This window comes from Hipposideros armiger, unplaced genomic scaffold, assembly GCF_001890085.2.
Source record: "Hipposideros armiger isolate ML-2016 unplaced genomic scaffold, ASM189008v1 scaffold_49, whole genome shotgun sequence".
NCBI lineage: Eukaryota > Metazoa > Chordata > Mammalia > Chiroptera > Hipposideridae > Hipposideros > Hipposideros armiger.
This window is the reverse complement of record NW_017731399.1, coordinates 3,149,798-3,172,572: the sequence shown is the minus strand read 5'-3', so window position 1 is coordinate 3,172,572 and position 22,775 is coordinate 3,149,798. Positions and strand designations below refer to the sequence as shown.

Below are 22,775 nucleotides of genomic sequence, written 5' to 3'. Positions count from 1 at the left end.
ATCAGTGTTGTGATGTACCTGACTCCTTCAATAAGCTACCATCATCTAATTTTTAAAAATCTTTTGTGGGATGTGAATCGGAGCCATATTCATTAGACTTTTATGTCAGCTTATACCGTGAGGACCTCTCCAACAGAATAAGGGACCTTATGACAGCTCTTTTAGTGGCTTATAAATATCTTTTCATTTATTATGAGCTCTCAGCTTGGAATAAGAAAGCAGAATTTGCAGAAATCTGACCTACGAAAAAGTGGGGTATTACTTTATATAGGTTACTTAACAATTTTTCCTTTCCCTTCGGGACTTCCCCCTTGTTTTCTTCAACTAATGTGTCACTTTTTCAACCTGTAGGAGATGGACGTGGATACCCATAAGAACAAAATTCTCTCTTTTCTCTCTTGTTTGTACGCCTATTTTTGACATAGTTATCACTTTCTACATTTGTTTTGAATCTGTTCAGACTTTGGAAACCAGATCATTAAGCGCATCTCCTGACTTGTAGTCTAGTACTTTTGGGCTCTTTCTCCTATTCTATACTTTCTTCTCATTCAAATTACAACTGCAGTCACTCTTATAAAATCACTTGTCTATAAATCAGCAACAACAAAAGGAGGCAAGTCATATTCCCTCTAAAAGCTAGTGTACATTTTTGTGTAAATGTACATGTGTAAATGTATGAGGGGGCCGCAATTAAAGAGCTAATCCATAAACAAAGTGCATAAAACCTAGTTTATGCACTGTGTGAGGGCTTTTTTTGGCTGTGAAGAACTCAAATACCAGTTGTGTGTTCCAAGTGTGATCAAGAATAGCCACTTACTATTATATGTGTGAGTGTGTGGTTAAAAGGGACCAAGTCAATCCCAGTCCTAGATACCTATCCACAAGAACTGAAAACAGGGACTCAAACAAATTACTTCTATGCCAATGTTCACTGTAGCATTATTCACAACAGAAGATGAACCGAAAGAGGCCCACAGCAAGGCACATCATAGTTAAAATGCCAAAGGTTAAAGGCAAAAAGAGAATCTTAAAAGCAGCAAGAGAAAAGCAGTTAGTTACCTACAAGGGAGTCCCCATAAGACTGTCAGCTGATTTCTCAACAGAAACTTGGCAGGCCAAAAGGGACTGGCATGAAATATCCAGTGATGAAAGCAAGGACCTATAACCAAGATTACTCTACCCATTAAGGCTATCATTTAGAATCAAAGAAGAAATAAAGAGCTTCCCAGACAAGAAAAAGCTAAAGGAATTCATCACCACCAAACCATATTACAAAGAATCTTAGAGGGACTTCTTTAAGAAGAAGAAAAAATAAATAAAAAAGGTAAAAAATATGAATAATAAAATGGCAATAACTACACACCTATCAGTAATTACTTTAAATGTAAATGAATTAAATGTCCAATCAAAAGACATAGTGTGGTTGAAAGGATAACAAGACCGACACATATGCTGCCTTTAAGAAAATCACTTCAGATCGAAAGACACACACAGACTGAAAATAAAGGGATGGAAAAAGATATTTCATACAAATGCAAATGAAAAAACAGCTAGAGTAACAATACTTATATCAGACAAAATAGACTTTATAACAAGAGACAAAGAAGGACCCAGCAAGTCCACTTCTGGGTATTTATCTGAAGAAACCCAAAACACTAATTAGAAAAGACATATGCATCCCTATGTTCACTGCAACATTATTTACAATAGCCAAGGTATGGAAGCAACCTAAGTGTCCATAGATAGATGAATGGATAAAGAAATGGTACATATACACAAAAAGAAAGAAATATTGCCATTTGAAACAACACAGATGGATCTAGAGGGTATTATGCTAAGTGAAATAACAGAAAGACAAATACTGTATGATTTCACTTCTATGTGGAATCTAAAAAACAAAATAAACAAACAAAATAGAAACAAACTCATAGATACAGAGAATATTGTGATGGTTGCCAGGTAGGAGAGGGATCAGGGGCATGGGTGAAAAAGGGGATGAGGGCCGGCCGAGTGGCGCGATGGTTAAGAACTGGCTTGGGACGGCAGAGGGCCCCGGTTCAGATCCCACATATGAGGGCCAGTGACACTGCCCTCTACAGCTAAGATGCTGAACAACAGCTCAACCTGGAGCTGGGCTGCCGTGAGTCGCTGGCGATGGTGTAGGCTGCAGCCCCTGCTGCAGTGGGTTGCCATGGGCTATCTACCATGTGTAGCCAGCAGCCAGTGAGAGCGGCCAACAGCCACCGTGAGCGGCTGTCCAGAAGCCAGCAACTGATCTGCCTCGCCCGGGAGAGCGCAATGATGGTGCCAACTTGGGCCAGTGAAGCAACGTCCTCCACAACTAGACTGAAGAACAAAAGGACAGCAACTTGTCTGTTCCCCTTCCCCCAATTCCCAGTGCTGTTCCCATCCCCTAATTCCCAAATAAAAATTTTTAAAAAAATAAAAAAGGGGACGAGATTGAGATGTACAAATTGACAGCTATAAAAACAGTCATGGGGATATACAGTACAGTATAGGGAATATAGTCAGTAATACTGTCATCACTATGTATGGTGTCAGATGGGTACTAGGCTTATTGGGGTGATCACTTCATAAGTTATACAAATGTCAAATCACTATGTTGTACACATGAAACTAATATAATTTTGTATGTTAACTAATTGAAAAATATTTTTTTAAGTTTTTTTTTAAAAAGAAAAAAGCACTTCTCCAGGTATTCACTTGGAATCCTAGAATAGAATGAATAGTATCTACCCCTACGCATGCAATCTTGCCAACATTTTCATTAAGTTTTCCTTTTAAAAATACTGAACTCAAAATGAGAGACACTTCAAACTGGCATCTCCAAATGGTCCCCTTCCTCGGCACCCCTACCCCATACATACAGAGAGTTAAATGGATTCCCTTTCTAATATCCTGTTTCTGTTAGTGGCACCACAAATTTTCTAATTCATAACTCAAAATCTTCATCATCTTTGAATTCTCCTCCCTTGTGCCTTCTATCTTCCAATCTGTTATCAAGGACTGGTGATTTTTTTCTTTGCAGTATCTTTCTCTTTTTTTCCTCCTACTCCCCCTGAATTTAGATTCCAGCCTCTATTACTTCAGACTTGGACTACCATAGCCTCTTAACTGGTCTTCTAGTCACCAATGTCTCTATTCTCAAATCCATACACTACTGTCATCCTAAAATGTTGTTTTCATCATTTTCCCACTAGATTGCAATTCACACCATGGCAGGGACTCATTCATCTTTAAACACTGTATAGCCTGGCATATATGCTTAATTAATCAATTTTTATGTAATGAATTAATGAATACATAAATCACATCACTCTTCTTCTCAAAACTTTAATTCCCCACGGTCTACATTTAAAGTTACAAACTCAAATATCTAAATACCTACTGGGGCCAGGCAGGAAATGTGAGTAAAGGTGTGTGTAAAACAACAGGAAGTGGTGGGTACTGAGGCAAACTAGAGAGCACACATCCCATCTAAAGAGGCAGCGGCTTGCTGTTTTCACAAATTGCTGGCATGATGAAATACAGGCCCAGTATTGCCAGGTCCTCTGATTTTTCAACATAAGTTGAAAGCACAGATTTCTACATAGAATCTGGTTTTTAAATAGTGAGAACCAACTCCATTTAGTTGTTAAAAACTACTAACTCCATTTAGGTAAAAAACAAACCCCCCCAAACACTGTGCAGGTCAAACAAAACACATTTATGGGCCAAATCCAGCCTTCAAATAACAAGTTGATGACTCTGCTCTGTAGGATAAAAGAGCAGACATTGCCTAACATTCCAAGTCCTCCACTGTGAATTCTGAGGCCACCCTGCCCAAGTTTTTTGTCCACTACTTCCATATAAGAACCCTCTGCTCTGGACCAGCAGTTCTCAAACTTTAGCATGCATGAGAGCCACCTGGAGGGCTTCTTAAAATAGACTGCTGGGCCTCACTGCCAGAATTTCCAATCCAGGTCGCAAGTGAGGCCTGAGAACTTGCATTTCTAACAAGTTCCAGGGTGACACTGGTGCTATTGATCTGTGGACCACATTTTTGAGAACCACTGCTCTAGTTGAATTACTCCTACTCTCAAGCACACACTGAATTTCGCTCACATTTGTTCTACCTTCCCTCTTCCTTTTGGCCCACCTCCAAAGTAAACTTTGACTATGACAGTCTTTTCATGCCTCCAAATTCCTGTAGCACTTAGGAGCCATGCCATCTTCCCTTTACCCATCACTGTTTAGTGTCTTTTACTGTTAACTGTGTGTATAGGTACCAAGAAGGTTGTGTATTCTCAGAGATCAATGTCCAGGTCAACACTTTCATACATCTGACTGTAAGCCACTTAAAAGTAGGGGTCCTGTTTTGTTCCTCACCATATCCCTCAAGCTGTAAAAAAGCCTGGTATACAGTTGGTACTCACTAAACGGTTCTTAAATGAATGAACATGTGACAGAGCCATGAAATGAATGTGCAGATAAGGGGGCCTGAAATTTGGGTATATAACTTTTGTTAGAGAACTTTTATTTCTGTGTAATAGCTTGGTCAGGATGGACAACTAATAAAAATTGGGTATTTTGCAATAAATTTCCAATAGGTAATAATTATCTGTAGCAACACATTTTGTATATAAATAAAACAGTGAATGTTTAAAAATCTGATTTAAAAATTGATAATGAGACTAAATCCTTGATCTCCAGGATTTCTTACCCCTGCAGGGATGTAAACTAGTTACATCACAAGATGAACCTGTTTAATAGAATTCTGTATTTGCACCATATGCAATAAAAAAGCAGAATGAAAGTAATTCCCCATGATACTCAGAAATATTGATCAGCCCCTTTAGATACAGTTTGGATGAAAGCCCTCTGGAAGGAATAGCACCTGCTATCAAGTGATTTCAAGGATCATTTATGAGTAGAAACTTGGTCTCCAAGCTAAACCAGAATAAAGCCACAGAAGACTTTATAGAGTAAACCCAATTTTGGAACTACTAGAAGAAAAAATTAGAAACACTACATATTTTGATAAATAGCCCTCAGTTCTTACTTGGCTTTTTTTTTTTATAACAACTCCACACTTGGTGGTATTATAATCAATGGGAAAAATTAACATCATTTGGCAAAGACAGAGAATCCAACTCAGAAACAAAACAAAACCAAACCCCAGGAGCATATGAAGCACATTTACAGCTTTAAGCTAGCAGATGTTACCTTATATCCGGATATTTGCCCTACCTACCAGGACCAGAATGATCTTGTTTGCATGAAGATTCAGCCAAGACACCCACATTTCTATGCTGACCAGGAACTATTCAAACTGGGTAAAAAATAAATGAATAAATAAATAAATAAATAAATAAATAGCCAAGTCAACAAAACACTAAGTGGCTTACTTCAAGTTTTAAAATCATTAGCATTCTAAATAATGAAACAAATTTATTCAGTAAAATAATCCTGAAATTTCATAGTAAAACTACCTACTAGAAATTGTGGAAAGAAATGCTACCAGATGAATTGCTAAATAGTAACTTCCTACTCTACTATTTTTAGCATCAGATGTTTCTTACTAACAGATGACTGAATAATAAATAACACCCAGTTCTTTGGTAGAGAATGTGGAGGTTCAGAAGGCTAGATTCTAGAACTATCTCTACTACACTATGAATCTCGGCATTTCTCTTAGCCATATTCATATCACAACAGTTCTAACTACAAAACCAAACTTGTAGTTAATAAAAATGTTGTATAATAGGGCCAGCCGAGTGGCTCAGTTGGTTGAGTTCACTCAAGAGTGCGAGCTCTGAGCAACAGCAGTTACAGTCCTTCTGCTGAGCTGCCAACAGGTGGCAGGGTGGCTCAGCTAAAAAAAAAAAAAAAAGTTGTATAATAAAATAACTATAAAGTATATACTATAAAATACAAGTATAAAGTATTATGCTCATATTAAGAAATAACCTTGTTACAGTCCAATTTTCATGTTTATAAATGAGTCTGTAGGCCTATGTTCAAACAACTAAAGTTCTGGAATGACTTTCATATTATCCAGTTACCAATTTTTTTAATGTATTCCAACTAGAGCCTGTGACAGACGATGCCCTACCCTTTCTTTCCTGCAAGTTATCTATCGGGTGCATTTTCAGAACCTTAGTCATACAAAATTTATCCTAACTTTATAGATTTCGTATCAGAGGAAACCCCTTCCATGTATGGTGATTCCACCATGTACCCATAGAAGTGACATACAAAAGAGGGGGAAATGCACCGGAAATAGATTAAGCCACGATCATACCAGAAGATGGTATGTCTTAAAAAGATTTTCAGTGCTAATAGATCAGAATTTTTCACTCTAAACACAGAATTCAGAAACTAAGTGAAAAAGAGGGGCTTGGAGGAGAGCATCAGAGGTCAGAGACCTCTGGAAGGGATGTAGGGATTCAGTTCTCCCCAGGGAAGTCGGGGGGGGGGGATGAACAATGAAGTTCTTAAAAGAAATTTTAGACATGGAGGATGACACACAGCTGAGCTTGAATTACAAGTTTCCTATTGCATTGGCACCCAGAATTCCTTATCTGCCTTAATGACTCACTAACTCTCATTGAATGAAGACATGCATCATCACAGAGCTCCTCCTCTGAAAAAGAATACTTTCGAGTACTCCTTTTCATTGGTATGCTCAGGAAAGAAAAACCACACACCCCAAAAGGCAAGAGCTTTCAACTTCATGCAACTTACAGAAAAAAAGGGGATGCGGACGCATGAGATACCAGGAAAAAGGTATCCCTGGCCGGTTCTGGGCGGGCAGCGTCGGCTACGCGGGACAGAATGGGGCCCAGGGCCTGACCCCAGGGCTCTCCTCGAGCCCCGTGGCCTCTCCCGCCCCAGGTGGAATCACTTGTTTCCTCGCCCGCCTCCCGGACCCCAGGACGCCCGCGCGCACTGCCCCGCGGAGGCTGCCACTCTCACCCCAACCACCGCCCTCCTAAAAGTCCTCCATCGCCTCACCAAAAAACGTGTGGCCCGGGAAGTCCACTACATGCGCCACCCCTTACAGAATTAGCAAGTTAGAAGCCAGGACAGGGGAAAGGAAACCAAACGAGTCTGGGCAGGTTCGAGAGAGGCTGAGCAGGGGCGAAAGCCAGGCGGCAGCGGCCACGCAGGCTGAGGCGTGATGAAACGCGAGGACTCGACAACGAGGAACATGCAAAACCGGCGGGGCGGGCGGACCCGTGGGGTAGCAAGTCCGGACCTCGCACCGCTGGAGACGCCCGGCCCGCAGGACGTCGCACCGCCGCCCAGAACTAGCCCGCTCCGGCCTCCCGGTCCGACACCGGGTCAGGCTCTGGAGCCTCCGCCGCTCACACACTCACCGCAAGCGCCGCCCCGGCGCGGCCGCCCGCCGCCCTCGGAGCGACCTCCGCCCCGCCCTTCTCGCCCCTCCCGCTGCGGAATGGGCTCCACGCGGCGGCGTCGGGGGCCACGTAACGGCGCATGCGCTCTCCGCGCGCTGGCAACAGCCCGGGCGGAACGTTACCAGCTTGGCGTGCAGGTTTCCTTAGAGACGGAGCTGGGCCTGGGCGGCGGCAGAGACACTACGACGAGAGGGGGCCTTTGGAGAAGCCGAGATGCCGTCGAAGGGAAAGGGCAAAAGGAAAGACAAGAGCAAAGGCAAAGACAACCAGAAGTAAGGAGAAGCCACGCTGGTGTCCCCTCTTTCTGGGCCTACCCTCCGGGGATTCGGGTCTGGGGACCGCCCAACGAAGGAGTTGGCTGTCACCCTCCCGCTGGCGCCCCTGGACCGTCCTGCACCCTCCTGGATCCACCTCGATCCACCTCTCTCTCTCCCTGATTCTGAGAAGAGCAGTTCCCATTGTTCAAAAATTCCCCAAAATGCATGCCAAATCTTACTGCTTCAACTGAGACATATTTGGGACCCTGAAGTAATTTAGACACAGCCCCTGCCTGTGTGTAATGCATTAACGATAGAGGCAGAGAAGTTCCCAAACAGTAGAAGTAACACAGGACTGAGTTAAATAGGTACTAGTACAGGAACAAAGAACTGAGAATGAGGAGGAAGAATTTTGACACTGAAAGTGAAGGTCACGATAACATTTCTTGGGATATTGGAGGTCCTCTAGACCAGCGCTGTCCAATAGGGTAGTCACCTGTCATGTGTGGCAATTAAAATTAATTAAAATTAAAAATTCAGATCCTCAGTTGTCTAGCCACATTTCATATGCTCACTACGTACATATGGGTAGTGGTGACTATACTCGACAGCCCAGATATAGAACATTTCCATCATCACAGAAAGCTCTGTTAGACAGCACTGCTCTAGACTAGTGGTTCATAACCCAGGACAATTTTGCCTCTCAGGGAACATTTGGCAATATCTGTAAACATTTTTAGTTGTCACATCTGGGGATGTGTGTTACTGGCATCTAGTGAGTAGAGACCAAGGATGCTGTTTAACATCCTGCAGTGCACAGGACAACCCCCCCCCACCCCTAACAGAATTATTTAGCTCAGAATGTCAGTAGTGTTAGTGTTGGGAAACCCTGCTCAAGACTATAAACTTCTGTAGAATAGGTGCTAAGCATTATTCACCATATCTATCTCCAGCATCTAACAGAGACCCTGAAACAGCAGATGCTTAATATTTGTTCGATAAACAAATTAAGGTGTCTGCTTGTGTATCCTTCAACTTGGATGTTTTTTTCCACAAGAACTGTGCTCCAGGTTCATTCTTCCTTGCCCCTAGTCTGAGAGAGCTCTGCTGTGTGGTTGAGATGACCTTGAACATCTAAAGGATCTCTGGATGATTGAAGTAGTTCCTTGGGCCTATTAGGGATTATTTTTGGTTCAAAGGAAAGCCTAAAGCTGCGGTTCTCAACCTTCCTAATGCCGCGACCCCTTAATATAGTTGCTCAAGTTGTGGTGATCCCCAGCCATAAAATTATTTTCATTGCTACTCTATAACTGTAAGTTTGCTACTGTTAAGAATTGTAATGTAAATATCTTTTTGTTTTCCGATGGTCTTAGGAGACCCCTGTGGAAAGGTCGTTTGACCCCCAAAGGGGTCGCGACCCACAGGTTGAGAACTGCTGGCCTAAAGGATTTGACCAAATTGGGTAATTGTTCAGATTTCCCCAAACTGATTCAAACCCCTCAAGTGGATATTGCTCTAGCACTAATCCTTTGCAGGCTTAGAGTTGTTGCTAGGTTGACACTAGATCTATTGGGTGACCCTGGAATTTCCTTGTCATAACATGTCCAACAACACTGGGACCACGAGGGAATCCCCACACTTGTAAAATTTGTGAAGTAAGTTAAGAGAGTAATGTATGCTCAGAAAGTTTAGGAAATAGGGAAAGTCAAAGGAGGAAACAAAAATCACCATCATCTAAAGATAAGCACTGCTATCATTTTGAGACATTCTTTTTTTTCTTTATAAAATGATAGCCCAGTGTACATATTTATTTGTAGCTTCCCCCCATGTATTAATATAAGTATTCTTCTACAGTGTGTTTTTTCATAACTGCATAGTTAGTCCACTTTTTTAAAGTGCCAAGGGCTTACCACATTCCTGGAACTCACTAGCATATGTTTTCTATTTTTGACTGTGCGTCTACAGTACACATATCAACAATGAGGAACGTTGAGGGTAACAGACCTCTTATTCCTGGGATTTTCCATGACTCATGGAAACAAACCCTGCTTTGTTTCTACAATTAGTATTAGTGGTCTTCCTATGAGAAATCCTACCTGATTTCTTGCATCAACTACTCTGAGCAGGTTAGACTTGATAACTTCAGGGAGCAATTGGATGATTGTAACAAGGCAGTCTATCACTACTGCCTAAGTTATGCTGGAAAGGGAGGTCAACAGCTATAATAGGCTGAGGGTTGGGGATGGGGCTGACCTTAATTTGTAGAGAACAAACGGTGAGAGTGGGACTGAAAAGGGGTCAAGAACCAGGAGTTGAGGAGTGGGGATGGAGGGTGACAGTATAGAAAGGTACACACATACTTATGTGTGAAAATATTTAGAATTCAAATAATGGGTGAGCTTCTTAGTTAGTATCTAACTATATATCCAGTGCCTATCATATATAAGGGATAGTGTTTAGTTAATGCTCATACAATAAACCTTTATTTTGAAAAATCTCCCCTTTTATCATTTTAATCTTTGAAGCCATTTTTTAAGCCATTCTTTATTGTTGTTTTAAAATTTCCTCTCCACATCTGTATAAATGATTATGGATTGTTTCTCAGCCATCCTTAAAGCCTGGTCCATTATGGTGCCAGCAGATAAAGTATTTAACATACTTGCCCTAGTGACTTGATCTTTTGTCCAAGGTCTAGTAAAACCAAAACAAAACCCAAAACAACCTAAAACAAAAACAAAACGGGTTAGGATAGGTGGAAGATTATAGAAATATGGACTTAAAGTTACAATTACACTACAAATATATCATGCAGAAGAGGAACTAAGGTAATGTATTTGCAGTGGAGAGAGCCAATGACTAATAAGACTGAGTGAGTAGGGATAGAAAAGACAGTTCAAATATGAGAGACTCAAAGAAGTGAATGAAAAGATGTGAAAGCTTTATGAAATGAATTTGACTTATCATGCCTTTCCTCTGTTTTTCCAGTCCTTTAGAGTTAAGGTTTAAAGCTCCCCTATTCCAGGAAGAAGCACCTACTAAAATAACTCCCTTATCAAGTAAATATGTATTTCTTATTAACTGATTTGTCCAGTGATATTTGCTCATGTGTGCCAGGCAATCCCAAACAAAACAAATAATAATAGAGAGATGAAATGTCACTATAGTAGAGAATAGTTATATGCTATCGATGTCCTCTTCCCGTGTAGGAACACAATAAAAACTGATGAATCTGCAGTGGAGAGAGCCAAGGCCAATGCTCTCCTTTGGGAGGGCAGGCTGGAAGTCACAGAACTTTCTAGGATTGAGTATCGTGATGTTTCCCGGAGACTTGCAGAAACTAATGAGGACTTAAAGAAACAGCAGTATAAAATGGAGAAAGACACAATGTCTGTATTAAACTACCTGAAGAAGCAGGATCAGGAGAAAGATAATATGGTAGGTAGGTAGAAACCCTCCTGAGCCTCAGTAACTACCTCTGTGTTATACTTGTGTGGTTATATATTTCAAGGATTTTAATTCCTTGAAATCTTATCATGTAGTTAAGGCAATTCAATTGACTTTAACTCTCCTTGACGCAGGACACTATTTCAGAATGGCTTTACTGTCATGACTGGCCCTTTCTTATTTTCAGTTCTTGCCCTATGTTCTTTTGTGTGAAACAGATTGATGATCATAAAGGAACATTATGATCCAAGGATAAGAGCATGGTATATGATCTGTATAACTTTTGATATTGATAAATAGTTTTGTGTTTGTTTTGTTTTTTTCGGGGGAACAGTGTGTTTTTCCAGGACCCATCAGCTCCAAGTCAGGTAGTTATTTCAATCTAGTTGTGGAGGGTGCAGCTCAGTGGCCCATCCAGGGATCAAACCAGCAACCTTGGTGTTTTGAGCACTGCGCTCTAATCAACTGAGCTAACTGGCCGCCCCTGATAAATACTTTTAATGATTTGTAAAGTAACTCACTGATAATTCATGATCACATGATTATGAACCCAGCAAGTTGATCTTGAATTTATATTATTGTACCTTATTTAAGGGTTTGAGAATAAAGCTGTTGTTTTAGATCTGGAAGAAAAAAGGATGAGAACTAACATTTTGGTGTCCCTATTTTGTGCCCGGCACTATGCTAGGAACTTAACTCTGTTACCTCATTTAGTCCTTTTAATAACCCCATATAGCTGTTGGGGTGTTGTAAAGGAAAACAATGTTTTATCATGATTTTGCTTCAGCACTTTGGGACAAATTTAAAGTCCTAAACTCTGGGGGGAAAATTTCATTCCCATTTTATAGATGAAGTAAGTAACTCTGAGAAAGGACAGGTAACTTGCCCAAAGTCACCAGCTAGTAGGTGTTAAAGTGGAATTTAGGTGAACTACAAATTCTTTTTTTCCATCTGCCTCTATGAACCCCATGGAAATCCAAGGAAATATCCACCACTCTGAGGATGATGTGTTTCATCCCCATGTATGTTTTTGTACTTTCACTATTTATTATGTATCCACAAACAAGACATACCGAAGTCTTGTTTTAAATTTTACATTAGTAGTATCATACTGTATGTGTCTTTTGCAACTTGTTTTTTTTTAAAGATATTTTTGGGGGAATTGGGAGAGAGGAACAGTGTTGGGGAATCAGGGAAAGGGAACAGACAAGTTGCTGTCCTGTTGTTCTTCAGTCTAGTTGTGGAGGACATCGCCTCACTGGCCCAAGTTGGCACCATCATTGCGCTCTTCCGGGGTGAGGCAGATCAGTCGCCGGCCTCTGGACGGCCGCTCACACCGGCTGCCGGCCGCTCACACTGGCTGCTGGCCACACACGGTAGCCCATGGCAGCCCACTGCAGCAGGGGCTGCAGCCCACGCCGTAGCTGGCGACTCACGGCAGCCCAGCTCCAGGTCGAGCTGTTGTTCACCATCTTAACTGTAGAGGGCAGTGTCACTGGCCCTCATGTGGGATCCGAACCAGGTCCCTGCTGCTCAGAGCTGGCATTCCAAGCCAGCTCTTAACCAACACGCTACTCGGCCGGCCTTGCAACTTGTTTTTTTACTCAACATCTTGTTTTTGTGGTATAGTCACAAAAATCACATGATAGTTCATTTTTAAAAAAATTTATAAAGAGCATGCTTTTTTTTTCTTTTTTTTATTATTAGTTTCAGATGTACAAAACAATGCAATAGTTATCCTTTTCACCCTTCACAAAGTGACAACCCTCCTCCCCCATCTACTGTCCCCTCTCCCCTGATATATGTATCTATTACAACTCCATTGACTCTTTATTTTTTCATTTATTCTTAACTGCTTTATAATATTCCATACCCACGCCCTGTGGGTCAGTTAGGTTCCACTTTTTCATTATTACAAACATTCAGTGAACATTCTTATGTATGTCTGCGTGTGCCCATGTGTGAGAGTTGCTCTAGAGTAGACACTTAGAAGTTAAATTACTATATTATGGGGCACACATAGTTTCAATTTCATGGGGTTTAAATTGAGCTACAAAGAAGTTATACCCATTTATACTGTCACAAGTGACATATTAGAGTGAGTTCTATTTGCCCACATTTTTGTTAATACTTGATGTTATACTTAATAATTTTTGCTTATTTTATGGGTATAAATTAGTATCCCAGTGTTTTAATTTGTATTTTCCTGATTATTAGTTACTTGAACATCTTCTGTACGTTCCTTCACCCATTTTTTATTGTTTATTAATGTGTTTTCTTCAGTACACATATGAACTAATATTGTGAAGGGACCCCGGCCCGGACCCTAGGCCGGACAGACTCACTTTTTAAAAATCATACTTCAGCTACTCCAGCTAGACTCTAAGCAGAAGTTCCTGTTAAGAACAAGAAATGGGTTACAACAGAAATATTAAGAATGTTTTGCAGAAGTAGTTTTGTCACAAGTGGCTTAGACCATTTCACAGGAACTAACAGCTCTTTTTGCTTCTGTACACCTGCTTTGCTTCTGCTGGGGAATAAAAGGTTAAAGAAAAACATTGCTCAGTTTCCCCTTACTCTCCCACCTCCCAGGAGGCCTTGTAGCAGTTCCCTCTTACCCCCTCCCCTTTCAGAAAACCTTGCAGCTGCTAACCTTAATGTCTCAAAATTAATTACATACATATTTCTGAGAAACAGTTTATACGATCAACTCAACCCTCAACCTGGTCACAATGTACTGTTAAGACACCTGGACATAACAACACTGTTGCAACAGCTGAATGCGGTTTTAACTAAAATAACTACACATTCTTTTTGGCTTCTGTAATTTACTTTGCATACAGCCCTATCTTATAAAAACCTTACCCCCCTGAGTCTTGGGGCCGTTTTTCCTTAGTCGGAGAGACGGTCGCTGAGCTCAGCTTAATAAAATCTTCGGAACCTTAATTTGACATCCAGCCTCTTTATTGATTGTCTGGACCCAACAATTGGAGTGATGCAAAGCGTGGCTTCTACAGAAGGGTGACATGCACATTCATGAATCATTCCATAATTTTTTAAATGCCACTTGTTCAGTGAGACCCTTCCTTACTACCCTCTTTAAAATTAAAACTACTCCTTTGTTTTATTGTTTTTGTCATATTTATTACTTTCCACCATGTGGAATGCATGTTACTTATGTATTTGTCTATTATCTCTTTTCCTGAGAGACAAAGAATGAAGACTCTTAGGAGTAAATAATTTTGGGGCCTTTTAAAAATTGTTGTTTGGTGCTGTATCTCCAGCACCTAGTCGGGCCTGGCACATAGTAGGCATTCATTAAAGTATGTTTGCATGCTTGAGTGAATGGCTTGTGAGTGTACTGATGCTTTGAAAAAGTTAATAGCAATCAAAATTAAGTTCAAGATGATATTGAAAGCATATTAGAGAAATCAGACAACTGAATACTTGTGTGGATTTTTCTGTATTTTATTAAATAAAGTATAATTTTTGTGCATTAATGTTTTTTTTACCTTCTTTCCTAGGCAACTTCTGTTTTTAAAATTACTTTTTGAATAGTAGGCATTATCAAAATTATCTTCTATAAAGTATTATTCTAAAGTAAATTTTAGGCCAGCCATACAAATAATTTTCATAATTCATTACATAAAAGCTTTATGGCCTGTACTAGCTAATTGATATTGGTCTGCATTTATCAGTATCACTTGTAGTTCTTGATTTTCATCTGCCTCCATATAGTAAAAGGCCCACATCTAGCTGGAGCAAATGTATACTTTTTCAAAATCATGGGTGTCCATTAAAACCAAAGAAACTACTTTGGGGGGAAGAAGTAAAGTAGATTCAATATATCCTGGTTAATTAGCTCTCCTATAGTTTTATTACTCATTCTTCTATTTTTTAAATTTTATTTAAACTGTTCGTAGTCTTATTTCATTGGTAATTAGGGAAATATTAGAAATGAAATGTTTTAAAAACTGTTGCATCTTGAACAAAATTAGGAGATTTTCCTTAAGAGTGGGTTTTTGTATTTAACACTTTGTTTAATCAATCACAAAATGAATCTCATTGTATTTCACACCTGTCCTACATGACTTAGGACTGTCTCAATTTATCTTTTAGAATTTGTAGGTTTTCCTTAAACCAGTATAAGATATTACAACAATATTTCACTTGTGTCTCCTCTGATTATATAACCATGTCAAGGAGTTTTTAGTTTACAAAACTACTCAGATTCCCTACTAAAAGTAGCATCCTTGGAGAAATGATTGATTCCAAGACTGAGGCAGGGAAAGTAAGTAAAAGATGAGCCTGGAATATCTTAATGTGGCAGAAAGTAAGTAAAAAATATTAAAGGACATGGGGGCTAGCCAGAAGGGGCTGCCACTGCCCAATTCTGGGATAATCAAAATAAATAATGACAGTAATAGATTATAAACCACTGAATAAAGCAAGCCCATGAGTGCATACTACTAATAAATACATAAATTAATAAATGAGGGAGAAGGGAAAGCTTTTCCTTATAGTCGAATGCAGTAAATTATTAAATTTCCATTTGGCATTATAATAATAATTGATGCAGTCAAGAATCATCAGGGGATGCTAAAACTAGTGGGTGTTAGTTTGATGAACAGAAGGATATTTGTATAGTTTCAAAATATCTTCCCACAAATTACTTAATAATTACAAAAGGAAAAAGAGTAGTTTTTAAGTTGAAAAAACTGGCAAACATAATCTTAACCCATTGATTAAAATTGATATCAATCACCTCATGATGTGAATCACTGGAAAGGATAACATCATCGCTTTGGCAGTGTATGCCTGCCAAAAATGCATAGCCTGAATTTACTCATGAAGAAACTTCAGATAATCCTAACTCTGGCCAGTATCCTTCAAAAATGTTGATATCATAAAAGACAAGCTGTTCCAAATTAAAGAAGACTAGGATACATGACAACTAAATGTAATGCATAATCAAGGATTATATCCTGGACCAGAAAAAGAAAAGTTTCAATAAAGGGCATTTTTGGGACAAATGGGGTAAAGTTTGAATATTGACTATAGATTATATCAATGTTAAATTTCCCGATTTTGATAATTGTACTGCGCTTCTAAAAAAGAATGTCTTTTTTCTTAGGAAATATAATACATAAACATTTAGGGGTAAACAATCATGATGTCTTAAAGTTAATTCGCACATGGTCCTGAAAAAACAATGTAAAAAGAAATATATCATCTGTCTGTATCTATATAATTATGTATTTAGATAGATCTATCTATCTATATACATAGAGAGGAAAGCAAATATGGCAAAATTGGGTGAAGAGTGTATGAGAACTCTTTGTACTCTTCTTGAAACTTTTCTTTCAAAAGGTTCCCCAGATAAGAGAAGTGCGAATCAAAACTATAGTGAGATATCACTTCATACCCATGGCTACTATCAGAAAAACAGAAAATAACAAGTGTTGGGGAGATGCAGAAAAGCTGGAACACTTGTGCACTATTGGTGGGAATGTAAAGTGGTGCCGCCAGTATGGAAAACATTATGGAGGTTCCTCAAAACATTAATAATAGAATTACCATATGATACAGGAATCCTACTTTTGGGTATATTCCCCAAAGAATTTAAAGCAGGATCTTGGAGAGCTATTTGCACACCCATGTTCGTTGAAACATTATTCACATAGCCAAGAGGTGGAAGCAGCCCAAATGTCCAATGATGAGATGGATAAAGAAAATTATGCAGCCTTAAAAAAGAAGGAAATCCTATCATGCTACCACATAGATGAACCTCAAGGACATTATGCTAAGTGAAATAAGCCATACTCGAAAGGACAAATATTAATGATTCCACTCATATCAAGTATCTAAAGTAGTCAAAATCCAGAAATAGAAAGTAGAAAGGTGGTTGCCAAGGGCTGGTGGAAAGTCAAAGAAGGAATCAGTGTTGCATGAGGATAGAGTTTCAGTTTTGCCAGGTGAAAAAGTTATAGAGACCTGTTGTATGACAATGTGAATTTACTTAACACTATTGAACTGTATGTTTAAAAATAGTTAAGATGGTCAATTTAATGTTGTGTTCTTTACCACAATTAAAAAGAAAAAGTTACTCTGGTAATTCTGATGACAGCCAGGTTTTGGAAACCCTACTGGTTTTACTATAATGTAAAAACAAGGCTACTTAATAAAGGCAGGGCCCAGAGCAATTTCTTTACTTTCCTGATTCTGTATTTTCATCTAACAGATTGAAAAACTGAAACAGCAATTGAATGAAACAAAGGAAAAAGCCCAAGAGGAGAAAGAAAAATTGGTGAGTATCTATGTGCATGAATACATCACTTCCTGGATGGTCAGGTTTCTGGCAAGCTCATATTGAAGACAATGAGAATAAATGAATAGATCCTCTGAGCAGCTCAGCAACCTTAAAGTGCTCACACACTTGTACAGAAGCTCAATAGTAACATAAAAATATGTTATTGTAGAAAACCATCTGTGGTGCTTACCGATCCTGAGTTTGACAGTCTTTTTAGGGCTTTTCAGTGGATCACGTTAGGAAATATTTATTTTTTTAAAGATTAAAATATATCGTAAAATATATGCTGAGCCCATACTAATGCTTTCAATTCAGACACAGGAATACAGCATTTTTACTTAACTTTATCTGTGTCTCCTTTTTCCCTCACCAAAAATCTTGATTCTTAATGATACCAGTATAATTGTGTAGTTGCTTTAAACCTCAGTACATCGACAGTCATAGAATACCAATACCAATACTACTACTAACATAGATAAGTGGAAACAGTTTAAGATTTTGTGGGGTCCTTTCCCCCTTAGGATATACACCAATAAGGATCTACTATCAAATTCAAAGTTTAAAAATCATTTGAAATAATTCCTTTCTTGTGAGGTTATGCCACTAACTCAACAACACATTTTGCTTTTGATTTCTAGGAGTTGCTTTTGAAAAATCTGTGTATATAAAATTATGTAATTATATAATTACAATTATGTAAAATATTTATGTGGTTCCAAAGTAAAACCTATCAAACATGGTATATTTGTATATACCATGATATAAATCCCTAACTTCTATCCATGAGTTCACAACATACCCGAGTATATTGTCAAAATGGGTTTTTGTTAACATGATAGGTGAGAAATGGTATCTCAGTGTATTTCAATTTTCATTTCTCTTATGAGGTAGGTCGAGCAGTTTTTCATATGTTTGAGGGTCATTTGCATTTTTTTTTCGTATCTCTTGTTCCTTTTTTTACTGGTATTAGTGATGCTTATGTTATTGGCTCTTTTTTCTTCTTCTTCCTCCCTCCTTTTCTCTCTTTTCTTCTTTTTTCTCTCTCCTCTTTCCTTTTATCTTCCTCCTCCTTATTTCTCCTCCTTTTCTCTCTTACCGGTTCCTTCCTCTTACTCCCATCTTCTTCTGTATTTATTTATTAGCAATATTGGCCCTTTCTTTGTCTCTTAATTTACTAATTTTAATTTAGGGTCAGGAATGTTATTTACATTTCTTACAGATTAAAACTTTGTTTAACTTTCCCATACCTCTTTTTAATAAATATCTGCATTTTCTATACAAGATCAGATCATTCTAGAATTTTTCTTATTCAAGGCACTTGATATCTTTTAACATAAATGGAAACTTTATGCAAAATAAAAAGGGGACATTTCTTCAAAGAAAATAGACAAGTGGCTTAAGACTTCAAATTGAACTTGATTCTGTGTGACTTACGTTCTTTTTCCTAACTCATTTACCTGGTTTTTTTACATATAGGAACAAAAGTATGCTGTGCAAATAAATGAGCTGGAGGAACAGTTTCATAAGAAAGCCAGAGAAATTGGCATGATTCAGACAGAGCTGAAAACAATAAAACAATTCCAAAAGAGAAAAATCCAAGTGGAGCAAGAATTAGATGATGTAAGTTTTTTTCTTTTTAAAAAAAGGAGATTAGAGTTCACTACTATATCTGCAAAAGCCTTCATAAACATTTACTCCTGTTAGATGGTAAAAGAATCCCTTTGACATTTCAGAGTTTTTGAGAGTAAAAGGATAAGACATATCAGTTTAGGACTGGATGCCAAAGGTCTTGATGGTTAGACTTTTCTTTTCCTAAGCACTGATTTCTTGGTAATTTCACCAAATCTTAACCAACACCTTCCCATGTTTTTTCAGCAGTTAAACCTTTGGAGTGGATTCAATAAGAAACAAACTACACTTTGAAAACATTAGGGGCAAAGCAGCAAAGTCCTAAAGGAAAATATGTTTAGATTGATGAATATAATTTTAGAAAATTTTAAGAAGGCTCTCTGGGTAGGGGTGGGTGGGGTGAGGAAAACTGAATACTTCCAGAAAGTTTCCCTGACTTTGCTATGCTCGTTCTCTTACTTTCCATTCCCTCAGTTCAGAAGTTAGCTTTATTACATTAGTGATAATGCAACAAATGTCACAGATGAATGCCAGGCACAAAAAGCTGAAATTAGCTTTGTGACTTTGGGCAAGTTACTCACCTTGGTTTTTCCTCATCTGTGAAATGGGGATAATAAGAGTTACTGTGTCATAAGGTTGTTGTAAGGATTAAATGAGTTTATATGTGTAAAGTGCTTAAAATAGTGTGTATCACATAGTAAGAATTATATTAACAGTGGTGTGTAGCTCTCTGCAAAAAAAAAAAAAAAAAAAAAGGTCCTGATTCATAGCATTTGTTAATTTCCTTGGGAGTAAATACTTTTATTATGGTTAATTTCAAGTTACCAATGCTTTAACAACCTGCTAACAAAATTCCTGATATGAGCTGGCTCTACCACACAACTAAATATTCGTGAATACTCTACTAATATTAGTAGTAGCATAATAATAGAAGTAGTATTGCCACCAAAGGTAACCATATAGCATTTAGTGTAGGGGTTAAAAGTTGGTGCTCTGAAGTCAGACTGCCAAAGTATTAATACTGTCTTCATTATTTGGGTATCTTGTTAAATTTCCTCATCTGTACCATGGAGATGAGAGAAATAGTACCAACTTCAAAGGGTCATTGTGAAGAATAAATGAAATCTATTTTATATGCCTAGCACTGTGATAAATATTACCTGCTGTTGCTTATTCTGCTGCTGTTATTACTCCTGCTAAAATTATGATTATTACAGTTAGTAATATTTAAGGCTCTTTTTAGATCTCTTTTAGTGCCCCTCACTCTCAATCATGGTGTGTCTTCCAAGCATGCAATGTCTCTCAGGCTCTCCTCGACTACCCTACTTAGCAAGAAGAAGCTTTGATGGGAAACAAAAGTTCTTCCACCTGTTTTTTCTGTCTACTTCTTAGCTAACTGCCAAATTGAAAGGGTATATGAGAAATGAATAAGGGAGATAAGATAATGTTGTGGTAGAGCTCATGGACTTCATATCCTGGCTCTGCAGCTGATAGCTACGTGGCCTTGGACAGCCTGTTAACGTCTCTGAGTCTCAGATTCCTCCTTTGTAAAATGTGGATATCGTATCACCTGCCTCCTCTTAGAGATGTGTGGATTAAATAACGAATGTGTGTAAAGTACTTAGCACAATTGCCTCAGATTGACTCTTAGTAAGAGTAGTAGCATAGTAATTTTTGATGTTTCGATTATTGTTTTGATTATATAGCTTTAAAAGTCTTAATAGAGGACTCTTTGAAGCTCTAATTAAAGAAAAGAATCAGCACATTTCAGGCAAGTTGGGGAGTGGGAAGGCACTTTCTTAGATTGACAGGAATGTGTTTTAACTCCTGGTCATAACTGTGTAGTTATCTCAGAATCTTCCCGTGAGGCTGACTTTGTTCATGAACTTGATTAATTGTTGCTTTATAACTGTTGCTTTAAAATTGTTCTTAATTTCTGTAGCTCACCATTATACAAACTCCTCTGCAGTATTTTCTGGGGAACTCTTTCTCCTATGGGTTTCAAGCCCTTTAAAGTCCTTAAAATAGGAGTTATATAACTGTCTTCTCTAGTTATTTTATGTTTGTGTTCTTTAATCTTTATAAACTAAGGGGAATAAAAGCCATATCATCTACTTGTGTGTGTACATGTCTTTGCTCACTAGCTCCTAGACTAGTACGTAATAATAAAACTTGCTAAGTGAATGATATGAAGAGCTGTTTAAAACTAAAACATTTCATAGAATTCATAGAATCTCAGAGCTGGGAGAAACTTTAGAGCCTATTTTAAGCCATTCTACAGATGAGGAAAACTGAGACACAGAGATGTTAAATGACTTTCATGGTAAGTTGTAGAGCTGGTAGCAGAACCCCAGTGTCCTGAATTCCTGTCGAGTACCTCTCGTCTTGCTCCCTCTATTTCTTTACCTGCATTAATTACCTATTACCGTAGAACAAATCACCCCCAAATTACTGTTTTAGTGGCTTAAAACAATAATAAACATTTGTTAAAAGCACAATTTCTATGGGTCAGGAATTCGGGAGCGGTTTAACTGGGCAGTTCTGGCTCAGGGTCTCTCATGAGGTGCCGTCCAGGTGTTAGTTAGCTACAGTCACCAGAGAGCTTGACTGGATCCTGAGGGGCTCCTTCCAACGTGCCAACTCATATGGTTGTCACATTGGTGCTGGTTGTGGACATATTTCAAAATCACCACAGCACCACAGTCCAAAATACACACTGACTGCGACAGGAATAGTCTTAAAATATCACAGTGCTGATTACCTCCCTCAAGGACCTTCTTTAGTGTTTCTCTGTTGTAAACAGAATGTCCGGATACCTGAGTGTGAGTGTCAAGACCCTACACCTACACTGGAGCGTTGCTATCTCCTTTTACTACACCTCCCCATGCACACCCCCTTTCATCCACCCAAACTGGGCATTCACTCACCCCGGAAGTCTTTTCTGCCTTTGTTACTTTGTTCATCCTGTTTCTTCTGCTTGGACTGTACTCCTGATAGATCTCTGTACATTAAAATTTTATCTGCTCTTCAAAGGCTCAGCTCAAATGCATGTTTTCCATGAGGCTTTCCCCCAGAGTCCCTTTTAAAAGGACTAATTTTTTTCCTGCCATCTGCAACAACTGGGATGCAACTTGAGGGTATTATGCTAAGTGAAGTAAGTCAGACAGAGAAAGACAAATACTGTATGATATCACTTATATGTGGAATTGAAAAAAAGCCAAACTCAGAGAAACCGAGTAGAGTGGTAGGTTCCTGGGCTGAGGGGAGGGGGAAAAGGGGAGATAGTGGTCAAAGGGTATACAATACAAGCTTCCAGTTATAAGAGTAACAACTTCTGGGGAATCTAATGTACAGCATGATAACTATAGCTAATAATACTGTACTGTGTACTTGAAAGTTGCTAAGAGAGTAGATCTTACATATTCTCACCACAAGAAAAGAAATGACAATTATATGACATGATGGAGATGTTAGCTAATGCTATGGTGGTAATCATTTTGCAACACATAAGTGTATCAAATCAATAATTTAAACTTACACAGTGTTATATGTCAATTATATCTCAATAAAGCCGGGGGGGGGAAATAAATAAAAAGAGCAGAAAATAAAGGAAACATTTTCTATGTGTTCCCATAGCATTTTGTGTCTCATGCCACCTAGGCCATTCTATCTTTTTTTTTTTTTTTAAAGATTTTTATTGGGGAATTGGGG

General features: G+C 38.6%; 2 protein-coding genes across 12 annotated transcripts in view; one reads left to right on the top strand and one right to left on the bottom strand.

Moving 5' to 3' along the window:
• ENTPD5 (ectonucleoside triphosphate diphosphohydrolase 5 (inactive)) overlaps positions 1–7,437 on the bottom strand; it is a 36,385-nt gene extending 28,948 nt beyond the window's left edge. For 2 of the 10 annotated variants that reach the window (XM_019640328.1, XM_019640332.1), the window contains exon 1: positions 7,262–7,361. The gene's annotated coding sequence lies outside the window, so the exon portion shown is untranslated. Of the gene's footprint in view, positions 1–5,226; positions 5,333–7,017; positions 7,221–7,261; positions 7,363–7,382 lie in introns of those variants that run through there. The other 8 variants (XM_019640327.1, XM_019640322.1, XM_019640329.1 and 5 more) reach the window with 7 other exon arrangements.
• A 101-nt stretch (positions 7,438–7,538) lies between these two features.
• BBOF1 (basal body orientation factor 1) overlaps positions 7,539–22,775 on the top strand; it is a 34,581-nt gene continuing 19,344 nt past the window's right edge. The window contains exons 1-4 of one of the 2 annotated variants that reach the window (XM_019640316.1): positions 7,539–7,696; positions 10,888–11,116; positions 17,367–17,432; positions 18,912–19,055. In XM_019640316.1, coding sequence (XP_019495861.1) covers positions 7,638–7,696; positions 10,888–11,116; positions 17,367–17,432; positions 18,912–19,055 — 498 coding nt within the window. In that variant the 5' untranslated portion in view covers positions 7,539–7,637. Of the gene's footprint in view, positions 7,697–10,887; positions 11,117–16,992; positions 17,101–17,366; positions 17,433–18,911; positions 19,056–22,775 lie in introns of those variants that run through there. The other variant, XM_019640317.1, reaches the window with a different exon arrangement.